Consider the following 15831-nt stretch of genomic DNA (forward strand, 5'->3'; position numbering starts at 1 on the left):
CCCTCCCCTATTAATGCTTATATCTCCCAACACCAGCTTGCATACAGGGGCCTTATCAATTGATTTTTGCTGGTTGTTTTCTGGATGTTGTCAGGTTGATAAGACTTTCCCTCAAAATACTGTTTTCTATAATATGCTATTTCTATCCTGAAACAGTATAGAAACAATGCTCCTCAACTCAGTTTCTTCCCTATCACCTTACGTCTGTAGGTAATATTTATTATTTAGCTTTGTCTGTATTCTGATAATGTTCTGTCCTCACAGGACATTTTGAGAATAAATGGTTTAAATATCTGTCTTACAAATTGCAACGTGACAGCAGGCCAAAGTGGGACTATCCCAGTCAAAGGGGAGCGCAAGGCTGTGGAACCCATCTCTCTGCTCATGTCTTGGGTCCTCCAGTCCCACTAAGAGTTTATTAACAACTTAGCCCTTGAATGGCAAAAGCCATCTTCATTGCCAAGATGACTAAGGAATCCCAGCAGTTTTGTGGTCGTTGTTAAGTCTGCAGCTAGTTTTGGGATCCTCAGCACAGAGGTTCAGGAAGCTCTTCCTAAAGGACAGGTGTTAACTGACAAAGCAGAAATTCTGGGCACCAGTGTTTCTCCAAGTAGACATGTTATTTACTAAACACTTAGGCCTGAATTTGTAAACATGAAATTCTAATAATTGGGATTTCCCAGATTTCACGGCATGGTGTGTGGTAACAGGGGCAGCCAACTAGACATTTTACGAAACGTATTTTAGAAATTAAAAAAAAAAAAAACAACACACAAAAATACAATCTATTTAGGGAAAGAATGTTATTTTCAAATTGCTCAAGTTCTGTTACTAGAATTTTTTTCTTTTTTTCTTGAGACAGGATGTCAGTCAAGTTATCCAAAGATGACCTAAAACTCTTGATCCTCCTGCCTCTACCTCCTGAGTGCTAGGATTATAGTCCTGTGCCATCAACCCTATTCTGCAGTGCTGGGAATCAAAACCAGGGCCTCCTAGGGAAGGAATCTACCAACTAAGCTGAAAACACAGCCCCATTTGCAGAGGAACTGAAGGACTTATATCCTATCACGACTAACAACAACAACAGCTCATTGTCTTACATTAGAGTGGACTGCAATGGTGGCCCTCTAGAATAAAATTTGTCAGGCTCACTGTAGCAGAATTAAATCATCACCATAGCTCACTGTTTCCTAGGAAGGAAACAGCCAGCAAGAAGAAACGTCTTAATAAGTAAGACCCAACTAACTTACTCTTTTGTGGGGCTCAGCAGCAGAGAGGTCAGTGGGTAAGAAAATCCCCTTAGTAAAGAGTGCAGGTGACCTATTCTACTGTCAGTCAATATTCTGATGCTGGACTTTCTGTCAATCACCCGAAGTAGTTTCTGTGAGCAAGATAAACCTTATCTAAGGAATGCTTTTAGCAGAATGCACTTGCTCTCTAAGAGGTTTTAATCTTTAAAGCAAAGATAACAGGAATTTATGGATCATCAAAGAGTGAATCTGTGTAATAAGCTAAGAAATTCTCAGAGTACAAAATGAAGACATTCAGGTACCATGACTGACTCTGAGCCTCACTGAGCAAAAGTGCCTATTAACCTGAAGGTTTTGGTTACTATGGATTCTTGCCAGCCCCAGCAAAGCCTAGTGGGGGTTACAACTTGTGGTTCTTATGAATCTCATTAAGTACTGATAGTCTTGTTTCACATCCTTACTATGGAGAGTACTTATTCTATCTTAAATTCAATTTATGGCTTAGTTAATACAGGTTTATCCTATAACCTTATGTCTTAGTTAGGGTTTCTATTGCTGTGAAGAGACATCATGACCACAGCAATTCTCTTTTTAAATTTTTTTATTCATTGTACTTACCAAGCACAGATCCCCCTCTCATTCCTCCTCCCACTCTCCCCCCCCCCACCTCCCCCCTACAACCCACCTTCCATCCCCACCTCCAACAGCGTAAGTTCTCCATTGAGGGGACAGCTAAGCCTGGTACATTCAGTTGAGGCTGGACCAAGCCCCTCCCCGCTGCATCAAGGGTGAACAAGGTGTCTGACCATAGGTAATGAGATCCAGAAAGCCAGCTCATGCACCAGGGATAGATCCTGATCACACTGCCAGGGGCCCCTCAAACAGACCCAGCTACACAACTGTTTCAGAGGGCCTAGTCCAGTCCTGTGCAGGTTCCACAGCTCTCAGTCTAAAGTCTGTGAGTTCCTTTGAGCTTGGTCCAGCTGTCTCTGTAGATTTCTCCATCATGATTTTGACCCCCTTCCTCATGGAATCCCTCTTCTATCTCTGAGTGGACCCCTGGAGCTCAACCTGGTGCTTGGCTGTGGAACTCTGCATCTGCTTCCACCAGTTACTGGATGAAGACTCTGTGATGACAGTTATCGTATTCACCAATCTAATTACCAGGGTAGGCCAGTTCATGAGGGAATGGGATGATCAAGCTGGGGGAGGTACGGTGTGGGAGAGCAATGAAAGAGATATCTTGATAGAGGGAGACATTATGGGGTAAGGGAGAAACCTGGAGCTAGAGAAATTTCCAGGAACCCACAAGGATGACCCCAGACTAGACTGCTAGCAATAGTGGTAAGGGTGACCATGGCCACTCTTATAAAGAAAAACATTTAATTGGAGTGGCTTATGGTTCAGAGGTTTAGTCCATTATCATCATGGTGGGAAGCAAGACAGCATGCAGGCAGACATGGTGCTGGAGAAGGAGCTGAGTATTCTTACATCTTAACCTACAGTCAATAAGGAGTAGTCTGAAACACTGGGTGGTATCTTGAACATATATGACACTTCAAGCCCACTCCTCAATGACACACTTCCTTCAACAAGACCATACCTACTCCAACAAGACCACACCTACTCCAACAAGGCCACACCTCTCAATAGTGCCACTCCTTTTTGGGGGCCATTTTCTTTCAAACCACCACACTGGAGAACAGCCTACCCTTCTTTTCCTTATTTGCAGTTTTCAAGAATAACTGTGGAATGTCCCAGAAATGCAGCTATCTGAGATAAGGAAGAAGATGACAAGAATAGCCCAAGTTTGAGTCCAGCATATACCCCTAGAATATGATGTCTTTCTATGACTTAGTCCTCTGAGTCATGTGGTTCTGTAATATTTAACCCAAGGTGGTCTGTTTTTCAGCCTTCACGCTTCCATCTATGGGTCATGAAGAGCTCATCTTCACCCACCCAAGGCTGCTTTTCTGAACTTTGGAGGAGGATGCAACTTACATTAAATCTCTTGTCTTCTGCAGGTTCATGTCTTTTGTAGTGTGCATGAATGTCGTTTCATAACAAACACAGTGAACTCGCATAGCATAAAAGAGACCTTGTGGCTTTCCCTTTCTCTACTGGGAGTTGCAGATTAGCCTGGTGGTGGTGGTGGCGGCGGCGGCGGCGGCGGCGGCGGCGGTGGTGGCGGCAGCGGCGGCGGCAGCGCACGCCTTTAATCCCAGCACTCGGGAGGCAGAGGCAGGCGGATCTCTGTGAGTTCAAGGCCAGCCTGGGCTACCAAGTGAGTTCCAGGAAAGGCACAAAGCTACACAGAAAAATTCTGTCTCGAAAAAAACCAAAAAAAAAAAAAAAAAAAAAAAATCTTATATCATATTTTGTACTTCTGCCTATCATTCTTGTCCTTGGTTGGCAACTGAATGACATTCTTCCTGTGCCCTGGAACACAAGAACAGTCCCAAACAGAACAATCTCTTTCACAACTGGGTCACCATCCAGCCTGGGCAACATAATGAATGAGAACATTTTCATAAGAGACTCAAGTCCCTAAGACTGTCCTTGCTTAAGGTTGGAAAACTGGGGCAACTGCTTCCAAGGTAATAGGGATTATGTTTTTCCCTGGGTAAGTAGTACTTCCCAAATGGGTCAAAATTGATTATACATCTAAGAGTTTCTGAGTTTGAAGAATATTTGTGCAGAAAGAATTTCTTTTTCTTTACATGGGAATGAAAGACCATTTGTGAAGAGAGTTACCAGCCTCAAAATGTCATGTATAAATAATGCTTCCGAACAACCCAAGGATAAAATCCTTAGGCCAAAGAATAATTATGAAGATGCAGCAACTACTTTGCTCAACTGTATCATTTGGTGCTTTCTGGCCAAATCAGGAAATTCATTTATTGAGGTATGGAGGGCAGGAAAACTAATCCTCTAATGTTTTATTAATTTTTTACTAAAATGAAGCTGGTTCTGAAAACATAAAAGTGTTTGTTGGAACGCATTAGGGAAGATGAAAATGAAAAAAATGCAAACAAGCTCTTTATCTTGAGGATGGAGGGAAACAAGACCCCTAACTACAAATCTTTACATTTTATAATTCAAATTCTGTTTGTGTGGGTACACATGGACTTGAGTGCATGTGCGCATTGTGTGTGTGCATGCGGCATGTAGAGGCCAGAAGTCAACCTTGAGTTTTGTTCCCTATGAGTCATCCACCTCCTCTCTCTCTTTCTCTCTCCCTCTCTCTCTCTCCCTCCTCCTCCTCCTCCTCCTCCTTCTTCTTCTTCTTCTTCTCTCTCTCTCTCTCTCTCTCTCTCTCTCTCTCTCTCTCTCTCTGTGTTGTGTGCATTTGTGCATAGGTGCACTGACTTAGAGTTTCTATCACTGTGAAGAGACACCATGGCCATGGCAACTCTTAAAAAGGAAAACATTTAGTTGGGGTTGGCTTACAGCTTCACAGGCTTAATCCATCATGATCATGATGGGAAGCATGGCAGAATGCAGGCAGACATGGTGCTGGAGAAGGAGCTGAGTGTTCCACATCTGGATAAAGAGGCAGCAGGAAGAGACTGCCACACTGGGCCTAGCTTGAGCATCTGAGACCTCAGAACCCACCCCAAGTGACATACTTCCTCCAACAATGCTACACCTACTTTAATAAAGCCATTCTTCCTAATAGTGCCAGTCCCTATGAGCCTACAGGGGCTATTTTCTTTCAAACTACCACATGTGCATATATACAGAGGCCAGAGGAGAATGTAGAGAATCCTGCTTTATCCCTCTCCATCTTGTTCCCTTGAGACAAGGTCTCTCACTGAACCTGAAACTAGGCTGGTAGTCACAGGTTCCAGGGATCCTCCCGTTTCTGCCACCCACAGCACTCGGGTTACTGATAGGATCACCTTTTTGCACAGGTGCAGATAATTTGACCTCAGATCCTTATGCTTGTGTCACAAGTACGCTTGTACAATAAGCCGTCTCTCCAGCCCTGCTTTGTAAGACAGTCTCTCATTGGGCCGGGACTCACTGAACAGGCTAGAGATCTGCTGGTCTCTGTCTTCCCACTGCTGGCATTCCAAGTGTGTGCTTTCAAACCTGGCTTTCTTATGTGGGGTCTGGAGATTAAACTTGAGGCCTCAAGCTTGTACAGCAAGCACTTTGATGACTGAGTGATCTCTTTAGTCTTTGGGGGGGTGGTGTTTATTTAATTTCCTTATACTCTTTAAGTCCTCATTAGTACAATATAGATAGAATAGACCCAAACAGTTTATAATAATAATTACATAAATAATGCATATATAATTTAGAAAATGAATTAGATGCAATGATTATTTAAGTTCATAAAATTGTAGTGTAGACTAATTTCTAAACAGTCTTATTAAATAAGAAAAACAGAGCCAAATACAGGGGTAATAGCCAAGGAGATCAGAGAAATAGCGAATAGCCATGATTAGCCTTAGCTTACCACCTACTGTCGTTTCCCAAGAGAGAGAGAGCTTCTTCCCGTCTAAACTGCACTTTTATTGCCTTCCTGTTCTGCCTTCTCATTGGCTCTAAGTCCAGCCACATTATTTCTTCATCACTGCCTGTCTATACAGACCTCCAGGTCTCTATGGTTGGTACTGGGATTAAAGAATCAAGGGTCACCACACTTGGCTGTATCCTTGACCACAGAGAGACTCTGCCTGCCATGTGATTGGATTAAGGGTATGTGCTACTACCACCTGACTTCTGTTTATGCCTCACTATGTGATCTCTGATCTCCAGGTAGACTTTATTTATTAACATACAAATAAAACCACATTTCAGCACAATTAAAATATCACCACATTGTAGCTTTATCATGTTTTTTTTCTGCCAAAGACTTCCAGCTCAGTCACTTCATACTAATAAATATATACCTTGTTCATATCAGGTATGGATAGGTATCCTATAGGCATTTGTTGAAGAAAATAAAAATAGCTTCACATCTCCAAATGTAAAGCTGGTAGGGGGTATACTGTGGGTGGATTTGTGTTCCATGTTAAAAAGCTTTGATTTTGAGTGAGAAGTATTTTTAACCAAATTTGATGTGAAAGTGTGGAATGGGAAGTTGGGTTTTGGAATCAGCAGTGGAGTATCCTGTTGGAAATATACTGACCAGAAACTTCCAGAGTTAGTAATTTTCTTATCAGTCTAGAAGGGACTGACCCTCCTGACCACAATTCTCACTTCTCTGTTATTCCTAATTGTGCCCCCTTATGAAGAAAAGGTTTGGAGGGAAGTGAAGTGGGAAATTAATAGAATTGACATTATTCATTACAGTTGAAATGTGGCATGCTTTCCTTCTGGATTATTTCAAATGTCTAAGTACTTTTTAATCAGAAAAATAAGCCTACAAGTGGGGAACCATTACCTATGACCCTTTTTATGTGAGAATTTTCTCTCATATTAGTAAAACATCTTTGCAAACCTCCCCAGCCAGTGTTATAGTAATTTTTGGACCAATGGTATGTAACTACTAAGCCTTTCTTCTTTCTATTAAATGACACCATCTATCTTGCTTCCTAGTATTGCCCTCAAATCCACCAGCACTGTGTGATTCCATGATTACAGAAAAGGACTGACTGCTTCCACAAAAGAACGTCTTCCTCACAGAGCCCTCATTGACATTCCCCCCTCCCCACTATGTGGGAACTGGTTTGTGCTTCTCTCTTTTTCTGATAACACTGTAGATCTCTTCACAGTGCTTAGAAAAGCACCTGATGGTTTCTAGAAATTTATGTTGAATTGATTTCTCTGCATTTCAGTAAATTCCTTTTATGCACCCTAGACATACCCAGACCTCAGACAGCCCATTAAGAAACTCAACAAGAGAGACCTGTCTCAGAAAGGAAGGTGGAGAGGAGATTGGGGAAGACACCAGACCTTGATCTCTGGAACCATCCCACCCACACATGGATGTATTGAGTCCTGGAATCTCTGAATTTTGTAGGTGTAGGACTTCAATCAATACCACAGTGAAATGAGCAATTAGTTTTCTTCTTGATCTTAGAATCTCAAACTCAGCCCCAGAGTTCTTACTGTTCCCTTCCTATGCTGGTCTCATCTTTCTTCAAAAAGGCTGAGAAGCTCAGAGAAAAATGTGTGAGCTAATAGTTTCTCTCCATAGATTAAAAAAATACCTTTATAAGCTCATAATCAGCATGTGACAAGGAATATCCGAGAGCATTGAATTATGACAAGAAAAGAAAGACTTTAAGTGAAAAGAGCACTTAGTATGTAGAGATGTACAGTAGTAACCTTCTAAATCAGGCTGACAGCACCTTCCATTCTAGTGTCAAAATAGAAGGCATTAAATTGCTGAAGAGGTCTCAGCAAAAGAAGGTCCCTGTGTGTCATGCTGATGGATGTGCTGACCTCTCTGTTTCCCTTGCTCTCTAATTTCTGTGACTTTGAGAACTCATGGACCCTGATGCCTCCCTGAAAAGAGAGAAGTGTCTCGAATGACATTCCCAAAGTGAAGGATGCCAACCTTTCCAAGAGAAAGACGCTTAAACGTTTATTAACTAAAAGCAACGGTGTGTGTGTGTGTGTGTGTGTGTGTGTGTGTCGTGACTGCGACAATATGTCAGCTTACATTTGAGCCTAAAGATCAAATACTTGGTATCAGTGCAATGGCAGGAAGTACCTTTAGACACGTGCAAGTTCATAGTGTGCTTAATGAAAGAATGTCTCCATTCTGATGTCAATGTATACAGTCTCAAGTTTCATTGAAAGGAATATGCATTCAAATCTCAATCTTGTAACTTGGATTGGATGTCATATTTATTTCCAATTATACTAAAATATTAATAAGGTAGTATATTTTTTAATTTGAAAGGAAAAGGAATGTTTAACTTCTATATTTTGCATTAAACTTTAAAAATATTCTAGACACAGAACATCAAAGAGTATATTCTTTTATTAAAGTTTATAGTATGTAGTGTTGGATCTTGTATGAAAAATAGCTCTAAGACATTGGAATGATTCTAATCAATGTGGGACCACAGTTAGAAATGGCTGTGTGATTTTTAAACTTGGGATTTGTAAACTTCTCAACGCTGTGATAGGTAGAACAATGGGTTCCTAAAAGCTGTCGTCTACATCCTGGGCTGGGAAGATGGCTCATATAATGTGAGTGTTTGTCATATGAGCAGGTTGACTTGAATTTCAGCTTGGCAGCATGTGTAACTGCAGTACTGGTGGCTGCAGATAGGTTCTTCTGGCTTGCTCTCTATCCCGTCTAGCAAAATTGGTGAGCTACAGGCTCAATGTGAGACCTTGTCTAAAAAAGCAAGATGGAGTTTATTGAAGAAGACGCCCAACTCTGACCTCTGGCCTCAACATAAACATGTGTGTACATGTGAACACACCACACACTACACACACACACACACACACACACACACACACACACACACACACACACACACATTAATCCTGGAACTTATAAATTTTTTTATATTAAAAAATTTCAAAGAGAATTACAATTGGTAATTGGCAGACTATAATTACAAACATTATCCTAGATTACTCAGTCAGACTCAATGCAACCATATGATTCTTAGAACTGAGAGATGAGAGAGAGATATACTGCAAGACTAAGTCTATTTGACTGGCTGATATTGACAATGGAGAGAGCAGATACCTGCCAAAGGATGTGGGCATCCTGTAGAACCTAAAGGAGAGAGAATGGGCCATCTCTTAGAGTCTCCACACCAGAGCTTTTTCAACACCTTGGCTTTGCAACCCGGTTTTCTCACTTGGGTGTCTGTCCCTTGGGACTGTGAAATAAAAAATGTATATTGTTTGAAGCCATTGAGCTTAAGATCATTTTTAATAAAGTGTTAAGTTTTGTGAAATACATTCTTTCCTCAATGAGGATGCCACATGTCTTCCTATGTAACTCTACAAATATGACTGATGGCATCAATGACTTCTAAATATTGAGCAACTGTTGCAGTCTTATAACAATCTCATACTATCAGGTTACAAAGATCTGCTCAAGTCTGGCTTTGATGTTTTATGTAAGAACTTTATTAATAGTATTTATTGGTCAGAATAGTATTCATTAACATATGTATGAGTGTATGCACTCTGTACATGTGCATATGCTTCAGTAATTTGTTATGCACATTTAAATAACACAATCTGCTTCATTTAATAGACAAAGGCAAATTCTAGGTGTTTAAAGTTGTTAATGTTGAAAACACTTGAAGCCAAGAACCTTGGTAATCTCAGGTACTTGCTAATCTGAGGCAGAAACATCAAAGGTTCAAGGCCAAACTAGTCTATGGAGTAAGACTTTATAAAAAAAAAAAAAAAACAGAAAAAAGATGGAGAAAATATTATGATCTTGGGAAGGAAAAAAACATTAAAACATGGCCTTGGTTAATCAGAATCAATTTGCAGGAAAAGACATTAAAAATGGCAAGCAGTATTCTTAGAAAAAAATTTAGTAGTACTTATAATTGATGAAGAATTTGTATTCAGAATAAAAGACAGGAGAGCTTCTAGTTATAAGAAAAAGACAGCCTTGGAAAATACATGAGTAGGCAATGCACAACAAAGCTAAACCTTCATGACCAGTAAACAAATGAAAAGATGCCCAACTCACCACTAGCCCAGGAAGTAGAAATTGAACCCAAATGAGGCATACTATGCAGTGTGATAGGAAAAATAAAAAATTCCAACAAACCTACATATCAGGAGGTATGAGAATGGTGTTGGAAAGCCCACCTGCCTATGAGAACATCAATTTGTATGTATTCAAATTGCTGTATTCAATTTAAGAAGAACTGTCAAATACTCAGTTAAGATGACGTGTACGTACAATTCAAGGTGTGGCTTAGCCCTTGCTTCCATGCAAAGCTTTTGAGCTGAAAGACTTATTTTTGAGAAAATTTGTAGAAGAATCTTGACAGAGGCATTCGAACATAAACATTCATTCACAGAATGATCAGATTGGCTGTAGTTTACTCAATATTACATTTAAATAATTTAAGTTAGGGCGCATGTGTCAACATAGTCATCAACAAGAGCAGAACATGCAGTGAGATAAGCAAGTTGTAGAATCGTCTACAGTAGATATTTTTCATGAAGCTTAAAACATATAAAACAGTAGAGTGTACGATTTAAATACATACTTAATTACACAAATGATTTTTAAATGTAGAAAAGATAAACACTGAATTCAATGTATAAATAATGTTGTTGGCCATGAAGAATCATGGCTTGTCTTCATACAGTTTTAGTTCATAAGCCCGGGGAATGGCACATTAGGGATCTTACTGTTTTTGCTAGTTGCGAGCACCAGATATTTAATAGGATACTAATAAAACTACAACATTAATAATGCTGATTTACAACTTCAGATAGCATTTACAAACATCATGAATTAATGTATTGTCAGGTGTGGGATAATAGCTGAAGTGAATCACAAGTACTGACTTCTCTGTCTTCTATTGTGGAAACAAATCACATCATTTCTTTTGCCACTGATGATAAGACAAATAGAAATTAAGATGTTCTCTTAAAAAAAAAAAAAAAACTAGGAATTTCCATGCATGTAATTGGGAAAAATAAGACACGTGAACCTTCAAAAACAGGAAGATAAATGCAAATTAACGTTAGATTTTTTTTAAATGGGAAATGACATAAAGAAACAAGGAAGCACAAAAATAAGAAAGCATAAAGGCGAGTAATAGAAGAAATGCCAATCTTAGCAGTTGAAATAGAAAAGATTTAACTGAAATATCCACAACCTGACTGACCTGTTCGGGCTGAAGAACTTCCTGTGGGGCTTAGCTGTCACAATCTCTAAGTGTATTGCTATGAATATATCATGGTGCATTGGAGTCGGCTCTAAGGGAAACAAAGAAAGCACACTTCTCTTAGCCTTTCATTTTACATAAACAGAATCTTGTCAGTCCATTAGAGATTGCATCAGGAGACTGAAATGTGTTAGGTATACATTATTGCTTTGATTTTAGGCGGATTTGAATATAGGGCAAAAAAAATTCTCAAATCAGTTTTAGAAATGAAACATAAATGTGGTTATTTATCTTTTTTTTTTTTAAAAAAAATAACAGAAACCAGAACTTTAAGTTGTGTGCTGATCTTCTTTTAAAAGGTAATTTTAGCACTGTGCAATAATTTACAAGATTTAGCAAATGAACTATAGTGGGGGAATAACTTGTCAGGTGATATTTTGACAGGCTGGAGACACGATGAAACCATGAACTGAAGAATTGGTCTAGGTTTCAGTATCAGTCCTGGTATTTACTCATTATTTATTTTGAATGAATGGCTTATTCTTCATCTCATTTTTTTTCATCTTCATATCAGGGAATAAAAATAGGTCTCAGATACAGTATTCAAAATATCTAGATATTGATGTAATTACTTAAATTCATATGTACATTTATTGGTTGTAGTATTAAGGCAACTCCATGTAGTTAAAAGGGAGGTTTATTTTGTGGGGTAACTTACAAGTAAAGGGATAGGTTACAGGGTCCAGGAAAGGTGCAGCACAGTCCAGCAGTGTTCTCTGGAAAACTCTGCTCGGTCTACCTCCAGCGTCCAGAATCCAGGAACCAAGAGAGCCGGCACATATGGATCTCAGATCTTAAGGACTCCTGCCTTGGCCCTGCCTTGTAGGCATGACAGTTCCTGAAGCCTCAATGGGGGTAGTACTTCTAGGTCAAAGCTGGAACAGCTACCCACTACATACATTAAAATATATGACCCATTATTTTCTAAATATATACCTGGAGAGTATATCTTTAGTATAGTACAGTAGTTGCTAAGTAACGTATAAAAGATTCCTTATCGCGGCTGGCTGGTTCCTGCCGGACGGTCGGGTCTGGGGTGAAGACGGTGGCGTTCCTGGCCGCCCAGTGCCTTGCACAATGTTGGAAGACGAACTGGCACTCTTCGAGAAAAGCATAAATGAATTTGGAGATAAGTTCAGAAACGGCCTCAGTGATAATCCTAGTCAGGTGCTGGGGCTTAGGGATGCCTTCAAGGACTCCATTAGAGCGCTTTCAGAAAAGCTGTCTTTGAAACTGAAGGAAGAAGAAAAGATGGTCGAAACGTTTCTGGAATATCAAAATCAGCTCTGTAAGCAGAATAAGCTTATTCAAGAAAAGAAAGATAACCTGTTAAAGATGATTGATGAAGTAAAAGACAAGAAGCAGGAATTGGAAGTGCTGACAGCAAATATCCAGGACCTCAAGGAAGAATATTCTAGGAAGAAGGAAACCATTTCTACTGCTAACAAAGCTAATGAAGAGAGATTGAAACGGCTGCAGAAGTCAGCGGACATGTATAGAGATTGCCTTGGACTAGAAATTAGAAAGATTCATGGAGATAAACTGCAGTTTATATTCACTAGTATTGACCCCAAGAATCCCGAGAGCCCATATATGTTTTCCCTGAGCCTAAATGAAGCTAGGGATTATGAAGTGTCCGACTGCTCGCCTCATCTTGAGTGCCTCGCAGAATTTCAGGAGAAAGTCAGGAAGACCAACAATTTTTCAGCGTTTCTTGCTAATGTTCGGAAAGCTTTTATAGCTACGGTTTATAACTGATGTAGAAATAGTAGGTGACAGTTTGTTCTACTTTGTTATTGTATATATCCTAAAATAATTTTCACCTCTTGCCCCTCTGTGGTTCTTCAGTGTTTTTGTATGGTATGAAGGAAACTAGAGTACGTCATTCCAAAACATGCCCCTTTGGCTTAACACTTTTGAGCTAAAAACAGTTAAACAGCAACAGAGTTGGAAAACTGCTGCGCTCAATTTTCCTAAACACAGGACCTAAAATGATAAAGGTGTCTGGCCTCATACCCACAAAGAAAGATGGAAGTTAACTGCTAAAGAGGGCTCTTACTACTTCAGACATGACACCGGAAATGGACAAGCTTGCTTCATTAACTTATTCCCGTAAATGTAGTCTCCATAATTCCCCATCTGTGGAAGCCAAAAGCCAAACCTGCTGTCTGTCTTGTCACTTTGTCTGTAAAATCGAACTGTTCTCTGTTGAAGATGCTCTGTAAATGTGAGTTCTAAGCCTGTTTGGAGTTTTTTGTTTGGGCTCTCCTGTCCAGTGTGCATGCACATGTTAATAAACTTGATCAGTTTTCTCTTGTGAAAAAAAAAAAAAAAAAGATTCCTTATCAAATAACTTTATTGACTTATAAGTTCTGCTTTATTGGCTATTGTGTTCTTTTGACTTAAAGGTTATTGTGGTATTTTTGTATAATTGATATGTCATTAATTTATACATAAAACTAATTAAATGAGCCTCCTGTTGAATTACAGCCTGACATAGAAACTACATAAAAATTCTCCAACATTTCTGTTGAATTGATGATCTTTATTGATCGTTAATGTCGATCAATTTGTGCCATAGAACCATGGCAGTTCTGTAGATGCCAGGGCATGCTGCATGGCTTGAAATTCAGTCTATGCTGATGAGATTGCTCTCTTTCTGCCTGGTCACATGGTTCTGCCAATGTCAGGCTTCTTAGGGTAACCAGCAGGTACTGCAGACACTGCCATTGTAGCCTGCCATGTCAACTCAATAGATGCAAGTCTTCTCTCCCATTGACTAGCACAACTCTTAGATTCCACTCTATGTTTTCTGTAGTTACCACTCAGGGACATTTTTTAGTAGTGTGTGTTCTCAATAATTAAACGATTTAAATCATTTATGATTAAATTTAAATTTGTGATTAAAATTAAATTTAAATTATTAAATTAAATAATCAATAGGGCAGGACTTCAGTATTTCTGACATATTGCTGGTCATTTGGTACATATTGCTTAATAGAAAATCTTACTCAACTCCATTGGTTCTTTGTGAAGATTTCCTAGGTTATCACGTTAAAAACTCAGAACAGTGAATCACATAAAGCAAACAGTCAATGTCAACTATAGTTATCAGATAAATGAAACTTCATTTTTAAAAGTCAGAAGAGGCCATAGTGAATTTTCAGTAAATAAAACACAATGGGTATTAAATTTGCTCTGTATGAATTTCTTACTTAGGTTTATCTTTCACTTTGTAGTTACCAAATACCTTTAATTCAGTCATTCATGTTGTTTGTTTTGTGTGATTTTGAAAAACCATTTTCAATCTGGAAAATAGCACATGTTAGAGAGGCATTTTCTGTGCTCTAACTGTGCATTATAATGGTGAGCCTTTGCTTTGTGGGTTGTGCGTTACTCTATCATTCATGATCATTTGTGTTCTAAGTTCTAGCAAGGTCACCACTGTTCCATCATTGAAAGTGCCAGCTAAAGAGTAATCTTCGGATAGTAGAACAAGTTCCTTAGCCAATAAAAAGTCTGATGAAGTTTACAGCACAACCCCCAACTATGAAGCTTTTTTTTTCAAAATACATGAAACTGTAAATAGAAAATAACTTTAAATGACTTGAAATATTTGCCTTAGATGCAATTTTACCTTACTCAAAAGAGGAAGAATGCAAGTGAAAAGGCACTGTATTGCTAAAAGTTGATTGTTCTCTTCTTCTTTCACATTTTCTCTTCCTTCAATGCCTTTGCTTTCCTATATGACTAGTTCAAACAGGCTTCTGTATTCCTGCTTGCCTCTTGATTTGCTCTTCAGCTAAGGAAATGAATTGTTTCCCTTTTTATTGAAAATGCATTATGTTCTCATATAAAATATCCTGATTACAGTTCTCTTCCTTCTTTCCTTCCAGTCCCTCCCCACCTCCTCTCCCTTCTGGATCCCCTCCATATACTTCTCCCATTAGAAAAGTACAGGCTTCTAAGAGATAACAAAATATAACAAAATAAAATATAATAAGATAAAACAAAAACCATCACATCAACACTGGACAAGGCAAACCAAAAAAAGAAAAAAGAGTCCAAGAGAAGGCAGACCCTGTAGTTAACACACTCAGGAGTCCCACAAAAATACTAAACTGAAAGCTATCATATGTACTCAGAGGACCTGATGCAGACCCATCCAGGCTCTGTGCTTGCTGCTTCAGTCTCTGTGAGTTCACATGAGCTTTGCTCGGTTGATTTAGAAGGACTTGTTCTCCTGATGTCCTTCAGTTCCTCTGGCTCAACAGTCTTTCCACCTCCTCTTCCATGGGGTTCCCACAGCTCTGAGGAGAGGGATTTGATGGAGATACCCCATTTACAGCTATGTGCTCCATCCGCTTTACTGCAAAACACTAGAGTCATCAAATACTTGTTTTACTTGGTATCATTTTTTCCATCCACCCATCTACCTATCCATCCAATAAATACTTATTTGTATTATGTATGTATAAATATAATGTCTGTTATATATTAGACACTGTCTGTGGTGGTTTGAATAGGAAATATTCTCCATAACTTCTGGTATTTGAATATTTGGTTCCCAGTTGGTGGCATTATTGGGGGAGGTTTAGAAGGTATGGCCTTGCTGAGGATGTATGTCACTAGAGGTTGGATTTGAGGTTCTAATGCTTTATTCTACTTCTAGTTCATGATCTCTGCTTCCTGATGTGATCTCTTAGGTTCCTGCTTCTATTACCATG

General features: G+C 39.2%; 1 protein-coding gene across 1 annotated transcript; it reads left to right on the plus strand.

The window, feature by feature from the left end:
• The first annotated feature begins 12109 nt into the window (after nt 1-12109).
• Nucleotides 12110-13428, plus strand: LOC114701977 (kinetochore protein Spc25). The gene has a single exon (XM_028882196.2). The coding sequence runs from the start codon at nt 12182-12184 to the stop codon at nt 12860-12862; it is 681 nt and encodes a 226-aa protein (XP_028738029.1). The 5' UTR covers nt 12110-12181; the 3' UTR covers nt 12863-13428.
• The last annotated feature ends 2403 nt before the right edge of the window (nt 13429-15831 follow it).

Source organism: Peromyscus leucopus, chromosome 16_21 (genome assembly GCF_004664715.2).
Source record: "Peromyscus leucopus breed LL Stock chromosome 16_21, UCI_PerLeu_2.1, whole genome shotgun sequence".
NCBI classification, from domain to species: Eukaryota; Metazoa; Chordata; class Mammalia; order Rodentia; family Cricetidae; genus Peromyscus; species Peromyscus leucopus.

Excerpts from the sequence above, each read along its gene's own strand:
- LOC114701977 (XM_028882196.2), top strand. The coding sequence starts at position 12,182 with ATGTTGGAAGACGAACTGGCACTCTTCGAGAAAAGCATAAATGAATTT.